Genomic DNA, 12,348 nt, shown 5'->3' on the forward strand with positions numbered 1-12,348 from the left:
AAAATATAAATAAGTGAAAATTAAATTAAATAAATGTAGATTTGATTTGGTCCAAACCCTAAGTTATTTATACCTTTCACGCCTCGGTTTCAGGACGGAACCTCGGGTTCAGTATAAACTCCTTGGAGTGCTTAAGGGAAGAATGATTTAATTAGGAATATAGGTTTAAGGCTTAGAATATGGGAGAGAGAGAATAAAATGTTTTTTGGTGTAAAAGAGAGGAAGAGAGAATGATTTGATGCCCCAAACTACAGAAATAAGGGTCTTATTTATAGGGAAAATGAGCAGAGGGAACACACGGAACCCTAAAAAGATTAAAACCCTTAAAAATTAACACCGCGACACGGTATGGGAAAACGCGGAAATTACACGGAAAAAGCACCGTGACACAGTGAAAAATACCGTGTCACGGCAGCAGGTACCGTGTCACGGCAACAGACACCGTGCTACGGTGGATTTTCACTCAAAAAAGCTTCAAAAATAGCACCGTGACACGATGTAAACTACTGTGTCATGGCACCAGGCACCGTGCCACATCATCAGGCGCCGTGACACGGTGCTTTTATATTGTGCGCGGTAATTCCAGTTTTTTACCTGTTTTTAAAATCATCATAGCTTTTGAGCCGTAACTTGGAATAAGGCATATAATATATCATTGGAAATATTATCAAGTCTACTTTCCAAACCAATTTAAATCAGGTCAATCATTTGTAGATTTTAAGATATGGCCGTTTTAGTAGGAGAGTGTCCGTTTTGGGCCGAATTTAGTGTTTGGCTCATATCTTCTTCGTTTTAAATCGGAATTGGGCTTATGATATATGGTTGGAAAGCTTATTTCAATGCCTATCCAACCAAATAATAATTGACCCAAAATTATAAGGCAAAAAATTCAGTTTCTCTCGGTTTTTCAATGTGGACACGAAAAGAGGAAAACAAGTTATGGTTTAGGGAATGAGCTAGGAAATGGGTTGGTTTATTAAATGTATTGAATAGATCATGGATTTAAGCACTCCAAAGATTAAATACTCAACCCAATCAATAACGGCGGTGAAAGGTTGTTCATCATCGGGTTTGGTTTTGGGGAGACATTTTTAGGTGTCTACAACGCTTCAATTTATTATGACGAAAGCACCACTTGGTTGTGACACCAAGTGTGAACACTAAATACATTAAACAAACTTAGCATCGGACATCGCAACAAAGTTCTCCGATTGGCTTTAACACCATAAAATGAGTTAACACATTAAGAAATCCTTTATTGATTGCATTCAAATTACATATGCGGCCTCGTCGCCAGACACCATGTTGAAAAGAGTTTTGTCGCCTAAATGGGCCGAGTTCGACACCATATGTTATAACAAAGAGCTAACGTATCATCATTTATTTAATATTCGTTGTTATTGCTATAATGACAACGATTCAATTGCTTTACCCTTGAATTGAGTGAACTTAAATCAACATTACGATCATCAACATGTTTGGATTAGTGTAATGTCTTTCGTATTAATGAATTATTATATTATCCTCTAATCATATGTTGATGCAGGATCAAAAGTAAGTATATTTATTGTCTTTCTATAATCGTCATCCATATTTAAAGTATTTCTATCATCTAATTGTCCAAGTACTCAATCTATGTTACAACATTCGAGATTTGGCATTATCGCCAGTGTACATAGATATCGTCACTTTCTTCAATGGTCTTAGCACCCGAATCACCTATTTTGGCCTTGTCGCCAGTTCATTATTTGTTGACAATCTCTGATTAATGTTGTGACCATTATCCTAACCTGGGTTCAACATCGACAAAGTCCTTCCGACGTCGATGACATCAAATTCCGTTCGTCGACGATCAACTTTCGTCCGTCGACGATATTATCTTCCGTCCATCGACGATATTAGATTCCGTCCGTCAATGATATTAGCTTCCGTCCGTCGACGATATCAGCTTCCGTCCGTCGACGACATAAGATTCCCTCCTCCGACGACATCAACTTCTTTCCGTCGACGACCATCTTTCATTCGTCGACGACACTTGCTTCCAAAGTTGACATTAGCTTTCGACTCGATGAACAACGTCCAACAATATCATCGACATCAACATGGCAGCAACTTAAGGTTACGTATGAACAAAGTGCATCATTAGGAAAAGACAATGATGAAGGCATCATGAGTCAAGACATAAAGGCAATGACACAAACATTGGGATGGACGCAAATTCAAAACTATGTATAATTTTCCTAGTTGTCGTGCTCCAACTAAGTAAATGGGGGATATTGTTATGGGGCAATTTTGTAGGACCGTTGACTGACGTTGATGACCAATGATCAAGATACACAAGAACAAGTCAAGGTTGTTGCAAGCGTTCCTACGATCAAGGAAGGATTATCTCCTAACAAGAATAAGTCGATTGAAGGTTGTTAGATGTACATACTCCCTAAAGCAGTCCAAGTTCATCAAAGGACCAAGTAAAAGAGTTAACCACCACTCCCTAAATTCAAGGAGTCATGATCATATCTTCCTCCAACCGCCTGCTTGAATCTCTATAAATAGAAGCACTTCCTCTCACAAATACCAGGCCATTCCCACGTATAATACTTCCACTATACAACAACCCCCCATTCTCCAACCATACCAACGTGATGCCATATAAATGGAATTACCCTCCACCCAAAAGTCCATAACTACACTACGTATAATCACCATCCACAATACCAATGATATATATTACTCCTCTTAAACTTAAGCCTAAGCCTCCCTGTGATCACCCACTGTTTTCCTCATAGCAAGTATGCCACCTAGACCTTCCACCACCAAAAGTATATCAAAGCTACTATATTTTAATCCTCAAAGCATAACTACAATACAAGCTAGCTTCTACAAATACGTCAGTTACCCTCTTGCCATACTATTAAAGCAATATGTTTCGTATATTTATATTTATCTACATCGTACTTTGTACACATCAAATACACCTTGTACTTGTAATCACTAGCTATACGCCCGTATTATAGTGGATTGGTGGCCTCATTGCCACCCACTATTTTTACCCACCTTTATTGGGGTTTTCCGTGTCACCATATCGTGTCTCCCCTCTCTTTCTTTATTTTTCCATCATTTACTTTCCGCATCAAACGTTCTTTATTTTAATTTAGTTGATCCGTAGTCCGTATCCCACATAAAATCCTACTTGACGAAATTTAGCATGAACAATAGCCTTAATGTTTGAACACGTGGCGGTAGCACTCAAGTAATTCTCTTGGATTTTGTTTAGGGTCCTCACAGGTTTAAAGAGAGAATTATTGGGGTGTTACATAAATACAATCATATAACCCCTTTTGATAATGTAAAATATACGATATCATATCACTTATATTTATATAATAGTGTACTTTTGTAGTTTTATTTGTAAATAAATAAGTATATTATTATTTTATTGCATTTAAATTATAATCTAATAATTTTTTTGAATAAAATTATAATTCAATTTGTACATCTAAATTTTAGTATTTTATCGAAAATAAAACTCTAAACTAACAATATATCCTAATTTCTATCCAAATAGAATTATAAACTAACTTTTTTTTTATCTTATGAAGCCTATTTAAATCTATCTAACGTGGTACACTTTTTTTATCTTATGAAACCTGTTTAAATCTATCCAACGTGGCGCGATGCTTGGCGAAAAATTGAAATGTCAAGTATCGCTGCCTCGTGACCTGACTAAAAGTTTAGCTATATAATTTAGTTACATGATATACTTAGTGGATACTCCATATAGACCTTTTGTCACTTGAGTTTTAGTTGTGTTCATTTAGATTGTTAATTTTCAAAAATGTACGGAGTATATCTTTATAATTATTTAGTGCGGCGTGCGTGTCAATGTATCATAATTAGCTAAGTTTGGGGAGTTCTTTTTGGTTGATGTTATGCTATAATTTAGTGGTACAAACTTACAATTAACATTATATGAGGAGAAATATGTAAATAATTATTTTTTGGGTATAAATATTTGTGCACTATTTATATAAATTAATAAAATTAAGGAAAATTACATTTTAATAATCCCAACTTAATTTGGCTAATTCACTTTAAATAATCTCAACTTTCGATTATTCTGCGATAATCCCAACTTTTACCTACGTTTTCATTCTTCAATCCCAAACTGGTCAACAAAAGTACACAACCTAGATTCCAGGTTACTTAACACGTGTCAACATGTGATTAGTCCAAAAATTAAATAAAAAAAGAAAAAGAAAAAGAAAATAAAAAAAAATCTAAACCACTAGCCACCTTCCTAGGCAATCCACATACCACCTCTTCTTAACCCCGCCACCAATTTTCGCCTCCGAACCATCCCTTACACTGAGAATCGGCCCCCAACCCAACACCACCTCAAAAAACCACCATTTCCCTTCATAATGCCGCTAAGATATCATTCCCCCATCGATCCCCAATTCAATTCCCTAAAAGGACTCCCTCCCTAAATACACCTCTGAAATCGGCAACCCTCCCTTTCAACACCATCGAAACTAGCCCCCCTTCCCTTCAATTCAACTAACCCAGAAACCTACCCTATGCCTTCATACACCTTGAAAATCAGTCCTAAACTCCCAAGGAAAGATGTTTCGGGGCTATTTTGAAGTGGGGGTTTGTTTACGGGGTATAGTGGAGGGAAGGAAGCGGACGGAAATTGGTGTGGGAGCCGAAAATTGGCATCAAAATAAGGCTGGGTTAGGGAGGCTGCGGCTAAGTTTTTCGTATTTTCAACGACCGTTTTTTAAACAGACGTAATTTGTTATTTGCGACAGGAAAAGCGGTCGCAATTGCTGAAAATTATGACTGCCTTAGACAGTCGCAAAACTCTGGGATCTGCGACAGGCAGTAACGGTCGCAATTTTCAGTAAGTTAGGACCGCTTGAGACGGTCGCAAATTCCTGTGGTCTGCGACAGGCCCTGACGGTCGCAAAAACACGGGATCTGCGACATGCCCTGACGGTCGCAATTTTCAGTAAATTACGACTGCCTAAGACAATCGCAAATTCCTGTGATCTGCGACAGGCCCTGACGGTCGTAAAAACATGGGATCAGCGACAAGTTAGGTAAACGGTCGCAATTTCTCATAGAATTGCAATAGCGCAATTTATTATTATAATGCCATTTTCAAATAATTACAATTTGCATTATCGATGCCATCCTACCTGAACCTATAACCTGTTATCATGTGAATTAATTTCAAAATTAATATAAAATAAAAATAAAATGCATAATTCATATAGATAATAATATTAATAATTAAAAAGTCCAACTTCCAACAATACATACAATAATAATGTTCAAGTTAATAGTAATAGTAATTAGTTAGTAATAGTTTTATAAGCTTAACTTTAAAACTAAGTTAGGTCTATATGAATAAGTAATGGCCTATGTTCCTTCAAAAAATAGATAAGGCCAACATGTAACAATATAATACCAATTTCAGGCCTATATTCCCCAAAAATAACGAAATGGCCTATATCCCCCCCAAAAAAAACCTAAGGCCTATATTCCCAAAAAAACACCTAAGGCCTATATTTCTCCCAAAAAATACTAAGGCCTATATCAACATTACTAATGTAAGAGCTTTATGAACAAAAACTACGACACCGGAGTCTGGTGACCAAGCCCACCACCACTCATGTCCGGGTTATCTTCCCTACGAAACTGAAATGGAGGACCACTTGAACAGTTAGAGAACAAGTTCTGCAACATTGTCTCCATCATTCGCTTACTCTCAATTGTTGCCTCCTCCCGCTCCTTCTTCAATGCCTCCTGCAACTGCGTTGCAAACTGTGCCTCCATTTGTGCCTGCATTTGCACTTTTGCCTCCTCTAGCTATTCGCTCGGCAACCTCGGCTTGCACACGTTCATCCATCTGTGAAGCTATAGAAGGATTGTACGATTGCGAGCCTTTCTCGGAAGAGGGGCTGTAAAACAATCTAGCACTTGCACCTAGGCCCTTCACTACACCCTTTTTCCTACCACCAACGACCTCCTAGTATAGCTGGTTAGGGTCCGGTTGTGACCCTTCTTGAGTGGAAGACTCGTCAAGCTTCTTTTGGTAGGCTTCCTGAAATCAAACAAAACAAATTCTGCATATTAAACATGTTTATAGGTTCAAATTGCGAAAACATACACATTTTCAAGTATTTACAAGGCTATAGGTTTACAACTTGGATAAAATGGCTTAAATGGCCTTCTAACTTACCCATTTTCTTTGTTTTTGATATATTCTAAGACTTTGTCATTCAAACAACTCATATTTAGCATACAAAACATGTTTATAGGTTTAAATTGGTTAATCATAGAGATTTTCATGCATATTCAAGGCTATAGGTTCATGACTAGGATAAAATGGCCTAAATGACCTTCTAACTTACCCATTTTCTTTGTTTATGCTATATTCTAAGATTTAATCAATCAAACAACTCATATTTAGCATAATAAACATTTTTATAGGTTCAAATTGCAAAAACTTCCACATTTTCATGCATATTCATGGCTATAGGTTCATTAGTAGGCTAAAATGGCTTAAATGGCATTCTAACTAAGCCATTTTCTTTGTTTTTGCTATATTTTAACATTTTATCAATCAAAAAACTCATATTTAGCATATTAAACATGTTTATAGGTTCAAATTGCAAAAACTTACACATTTTCATGCATATTCATGGCTATAGGTTCATGGGTAGGCTAAAATGACATAAATGACCTTCTAACTTACCCATTTTCTTTGTTTATGCTATATTCTAAGATTTTATCAGTCAAAAACCTCATATTTAGCATAGTAAACATGCTTATAGGTTCAAATTGCAAAAACTTACACATTTTCATGCATATTCATGGCTATAGGTTCATGACTAGGCTAAAATGGCATAAATGGCATTCTAACTTAGCCATTTTATTTGTTTTTGCTACATTTGAAGAAATTATCAATCAAACAACTCAAATTAAGCATATTATACATATTTATAGGTTCAAATTGCAAAAACTTACACATTTTCATGCATCTTCATGGCTAGAGGTTCATGACTAAGCTAAAATGGCATAAATGGCATAAATGGCATTCTAACTTAGCCATTTTATTTGTTTTTGCTATATTTGAAGAAATTATCAATCAAACAACTCAAATTAAGCATATTAAACATGTTTATAGGTTCAAATTGCAAAAACTTACACATTTTCATGCATATTCATGGCTAGAGGTTCATGACTAGGCAAGAATGGCATTCTAACTTAGCCATTTTCTTTGTTTTTGCTATATTATAAGATTTTAGCAATCAAACAATTCATATTTAGCATACAAAACATGTTTATAGGTTCAAATTGGTTAATCATAGACATTTTCAAGCATTTACAAGGCTATAGGTTCCTCAAATTTCAAATCACAAGTATAAGTGCCTATGTTTTGCTTGCTTCCTTAAAAAATAATTTCATTAGATTCCAAAGTTAGATGTGTTACCGAGATTTGTTGTGCCCTCTTGTTACCCCAACTTTTCCTTTTCCTGGAACTTCTTTGAAATGTGTCTTTAGGAACACCTCAAGAGCAGTTGGAAGCACTCCACCGGCTTTCTGAGCCTCCACAAATCAAATTACTCCATAACTGCTTAGTGTATGCTACTACTAAAATTTATCAGTATCATAATATATCATTAAGTATTACCATTTTCTTTGCATGCTTTGATGCAGAGATAGAACCTTGGAAGTGTGACGACTCAATTGGATTAGACAGGGAGCCGCCCCTCCTGTTCTTCTTCGCCTTTTCTGACCTCTCTAGAAATACCGGATCCTTTCTTTTCGCCATAATTCGCTCAAACATAGACTCTCCCATCCATCTACGAACTGACTTGTTTCTGACCGAAACATTGTATGTAATCTCTTTCAGGCTCTTATGTGCCTTCTTTTCATACTCCTTCTTCACGAGGGCATCAAGATCAACATTCCAAAGGTATTGTTTCTGCAAACAAGAAAAATAAAATGTATAATAATTTATTGTAATAAGTAACCAAAAAACAACAAAGTTAGATGAGTAAACTAAACTTGGGGGTTTTATAATACCGTAAACGAGTTCCACCAGTGGGTCTTAGTATCCTTGTCAACCATTTCATAGTTAAGCCATGGTTCGCGCCAATGTGCTTGAAAAATATTTGTAATGGAGGTGCTCACGGTGTTATCATCGAACCTTTGTACCAATAAGCAAACAAATGAAGTCATTACATACAAATCTAACCAAGATTGTTCAAGTTGGAATGCAAATTAAGATAACCATGAGTAAATTACCATAACCCCGTCGGGTGAAAAGTCCTTCTCGCAACGGGGATAGGAACCTCACCCATAGGAGAGTTACCGTCTTGCGTCTCAGGAACCTGAGTAGATGTCCCAGAACCACCTACACCTGGCTCAGGGGATGGGGTAACTTCTTGAGAAGTTTCCATATTTGCATGGCTTGTCGACGGAAACAATTCTCTCGGGGTGGCATGTCCCAGCTTCCGACGACCACCACCGGCCATGACAACCTACAATAAGAAAAACATTATGAACATCGGTAAAAATCATATAGCCATGTTATATCACGATCTATAAGCTACTGTCACACATAACCTTGGCCTTGAAAAATATAAATAATAACATATTTACACAAGTATATCACATTGAAACTAGGATGGTCTTTTAAAATAAATTGAAATCCATTAAGATTACATAATTAAAAAGTCAAAACAAGGTTACAATCAATCTCCTAAATCTCAGTTGAATCGTCCTCCCCATCAGCACTAAGATCATCATCGGTATCGTCATCCCAAAATCTGTCATCCTCATCCTCGTCCTCACTATCAGTAGATTCGAAACTGGACTCGTCTGGAGGGGCATCGGGAAACACTTCATTTTCAGTATCCGAATCTCCAAAACCTTCTTCATCACCTTCATAGTCCAGAATGTCATCCGGAGCACAAAGAGTTGGAATGTCAGCACTGGTTTCTTGTAGAAAGTCTTCGTCAACTGGTGCATCAACAACAGACCTCGCCTTTGTCTTGAACACTTCCCACCATTGAGCCTTGTCTCTTTTCAGACTAGGGTAAGGTGCATAGTAGACTTGGTTTGCTTGGTAAGAAAGCACAAATGGATCGTACTTGGGGTATTTTTTGGTATGGTTGACTTCTACAAGCTTGTATTGATCAATGTTCATACCTCTAGTGGAATCCATCCAACTTCACTTGAAAAGAACAGTCTTATAAGTCTGTAGGGCACCAGTGAACTCTAACTCGATGATATCCTCTAGAAAACCAAAATAATCACCACCATCTTCATTGGATACGCTTACTCCATAATTCATTGTTGACTTATGTTTTCCATGGCCATAAGTTTGGAATTTGTATCCATTCACATAGAATTGGCTCCAAGTACGCACTCGCTTAGATGGGCCCATAGCCAAAGCAAACAATATTTCATCATTTGGCTTTTCTTGGATCACCTGCTCATATGGCATAATTATATAAATAAATTGATATTAGTCGTGAATTTATAGAAACAAAGTAAGAAAACATGTTGATGTCAAATGCGTATCATACTCACTTTCAACCTAAACCACTCGAGGAATTCAGCTTCATGTTTAATCCACACATCTTCTTTGCGAATAGTGGGTTGCATTTGAACAATGTGGTCCTCAAACCCCCTTCCATATAACCAGAGAAAGAGTATTAATGAAGGTGGTCGACATTGGATACGATGTAAAATTCAATGAAATCTTAGTGACTGTGATAATTTACAAATTTAATACCTCTCATATGGTTCCAAAATACCGCTATTTCCCAAAACATATAAATGAGCACGTTGTAGTTCTTTTTCATCCAAATAGCGACGAACTCCACCAGTAGAAGCATGTCCATGATCAACCCTAAACAGTTCTGGAACACTATCATCCAAAGTGCTTTCAACATCATCATGAACATTTCGACCTAAGTCCCGTGTTTTGGTATCCACTCCTTGTTGGAAGTAGTTAGAGCAAAAGTACCCTATCTCTTCCGTTAGATAAACATTGCATATTGAACCTTCCACACGAGCCTTATTTCCAATTTTACGTTTCAAATGATTAAGGAACCTATAATAAAAAATATTGAATAAGTTATATGTTATGCAAACAACTATAGGTGTATAAACGAAAATGACAGCTATGAGTTTGTAGGAGCTTAATTAAACCTCTCAAACGGATACATCCAACGATATTGGACAGGACCACATAACCTAGCTTCATAAGGCAAGTGAACTGGTAAGTGTTCCATAGAGTTGAAGAACGCTGGTGGAAATATCTTCTCGAGCTTACAAAGAATTTCTGCAATGTTTTGTTCCAATCTTTCCATATCACTCAATTTGATGGTGGAACAACAAAGATCACGGAAGAAAAGAGTAATCTCAGTAATAGCTTTCCAAACATGGACCGGGAGCAATTCCTTCAAAGCAACTGGCAACAATCTCTCCATGAAGACATGACAGTCGTGGCTCTTTAAACCATGAAGATTACATGATTGTAAATCTACACATCTACTCAAATTAGAAGCATAACCATCGGGAAATTTCAAGTTCCTTACCCACTCGCATAACACTTTCTTTTGAGCCTTGTCGAGTGAGAATGGAACTTTCGGCAAAGTGTCTTTGCCCCTCGCATCCTCCGTCACATGTAGTTGTGGTCGTTTGCAATATTTGGCAATGTCATTTCTAGATGCAACTGTGTCTGAAGTATGTTTTTTCACATCCATCACTGTGTGAATTAGTTGGTCAAAGAAATTCTTTTCAATACGCATCACATCGAGGTTGTGGCAGAGGAGAAGAGTCTTCCAGTATGGTATCTCCCAAAGAACGCTTTGCTTAAAACAACCTAGTTTCTTCTTTTTCAAGCTTGCAAGTGCTTCTGGTCCATCTCTTGACTTAGCAAAGTGTTGAACTTGTTGCCATAGCTCATCGCCGGACATTATGTGAGGTGGTGTCCCCTTTTCAACCTTGTTCTTACAAAAAGCAATTTTGTTGTTTCGAAAAGGATGTTCGGGAGGAAGAAATTGTCGATGATAATCAAACCAAGACATTTTACCACCATGTTCAAGCCAAAAAGCTTTTGATTTGTCCAAGCAATATGGACATGCTTTTTCACTAGCTGTTGCCCATCCAGAAAGCATACCATATGCTGGGAAATCACTTATAGTCCACAAGATTGCTGCACGCAAATTGAAGTTTTTTCTTTACGAGATGTCGTAAGTTGTTGCACCAACATCCCACAGTTTTTTCAGTTCTTCAATTAACGGTTGCATATACACATCCAAGTTCCCCTTCGGATTTTTAAGACCAGGAACGAGCAAAGAAAGGAACATAAATGATTTTTTCATGCACATCGATGGAGGCAAGTTATATGGGGTCAGATGACTGGCCAACATGAATACTGACCTCCAAACTTGCCATTAGGAGAAAACTCATCGGTACACATACCAAGTCTCACATTTCTAGGTTTAGATGCGAAATCGGGGAAGGATCTATCCAAGTGCTTCCAAGCTTCACTATCACTAGGATGCGTCATTGTGCCTTGGACTCTTGGATTTTTGGAATGCCAAGTCATTTCCTCCGCAACGTTCTTTGTTGCAAACAATCGTTGTAGCCTTGGAGTGATTGGAAAATAGATGAGTTCTTTTATTGGAACCAATGACCCCTTTGAAGTCCTCTTGTATCTATCCCTTTCGCACACTCTACACTTATCCAACTCAGCATTAGCTTTCCAAAACAACATACAACCCTTTGGGCATGCATGGATCTTCTTGTGCGGAAGCTCAAGTCCGTTAAAAATCTTCTTTGTATCATAGAATGTTTTCCCCATCTTATTATTGTCGGGAATCGCTTCGTTCAGTAATGAAGCAAACCCATCAACGCACCTATGGGGGAAATTGTATTCCGACTTCAAAGATACAATTCGAGATGCCATTTGTAGCACAGACATGGAGCTACCTTCGTATAAAGGTTTCTCGGCAGCCTTTAAAAGCTCTTAAAATACTTTTGCTTGAGCATTTGGCTCTTCGTCTGAACCGCTAGTACTATCGTGACCTGGTGGTTCATGATTACTCCCAAGAGCATCGAGGACCATTTCACGGTAAGTATTTGGTTGCTCTACACTTGATGTAGGGAACCCTTCACCATGAGATCGAAACCCAATCATAGTAATCAGGTATAAACCCCTTTTTGAACAAATGGAGTTTTACTGTGTTGGCATCATGAAGACAGACGGCATCCTACTTCATCTATACCCGGGCTCTCAAGATGAGCTTCACAAAACCG

The 12,348-nt window shown here is 37.5% G+C and overlaps 1 protein-coding gene and 1 long non-coding RNA gene across 2 annotated transcripts; both read right to left on the bottom strand.

Moving 5' to 3' along the window:
• Positions 1-7,977: 7,977 nt before the first annotated feature.
• LOC110690607 lies at positions 7,978-8,363 on the bottom strand. The gene is made up of 3 exons (XR_002505119.1): positions 8,320-8,363; positions 8,098-8,221; positions 7,978-7,996 (listed from the first exon to the last, which is right to left on the bottom strand). It is a non-coding gene; the product is annotated as an uncharacterized LOC110690607 (long non-coding RNA).
• Positions 8,364-9,247: 884 nt separating this feature from the next.
• On the bottom strand, positions 9,248-11,998 carry LOC110691626. Its single transcript, XM_021868584.1, has 5 exons — positions 11,470-11,998; positions 10,234-11,242; positions 9,815-10,135; positions 9,610-9,709; positions 9,248-9,508 (listed from the first exon to the last, which is right to left on the bottom strand). Exons 1-5 carry the CDS (start codon positions 11,996-11,998, stop codon positions 9,248-9,250), a joined length of 2,220 nt encoding a protein of 739 aa, XP_021724276.1.
• Between the last annotated feature and the right edge of the window lie 350 nt (positions 11,999-12,348).

Source organism: Chenopodium quinoa, unplaced genomic scaffold (assembly GCF_001683475.1).
Source record: "Chenopodium quinoa cultivar QQ74 unplaced genomic scaffold, ASM168347v1, whole genome shotgun sequence".
In the NCBI taxonomy this organism is placed as follows: domain Eukaryota; kingdom Viridiplantae; phylum Streptophyta; class Magnoliopsida; order Caryophyllales; family Amaranthaceae; genus Chenopodium; species Chenopodium quinoa.

Excerpts from the sequence above, each read along its gene's own strand:
- LOC110691626 (XM_021868584.1), bottom strand. The coding sequence starts at position 11,998 with ATGGCATCTCGAATTGTATCTTTGAAGTCGGAATACAATTTCCCCCAT. Across the intron at positions 10,136-10,233 it reads TGGATGTATCCGTTTGAGAG|GTTCCTTAATCATTTGAAAC; the intron begins GTTTAATTAAGC and ends TTTTTATTATAG. Across the intron at positions 9,710-9,814 it reads ATTTTGGAACCATATGAGAG|GGGGTTTGAGGACCACATTG; the intron begins GTATTAAATTTG and ends GTTATATGGAAG.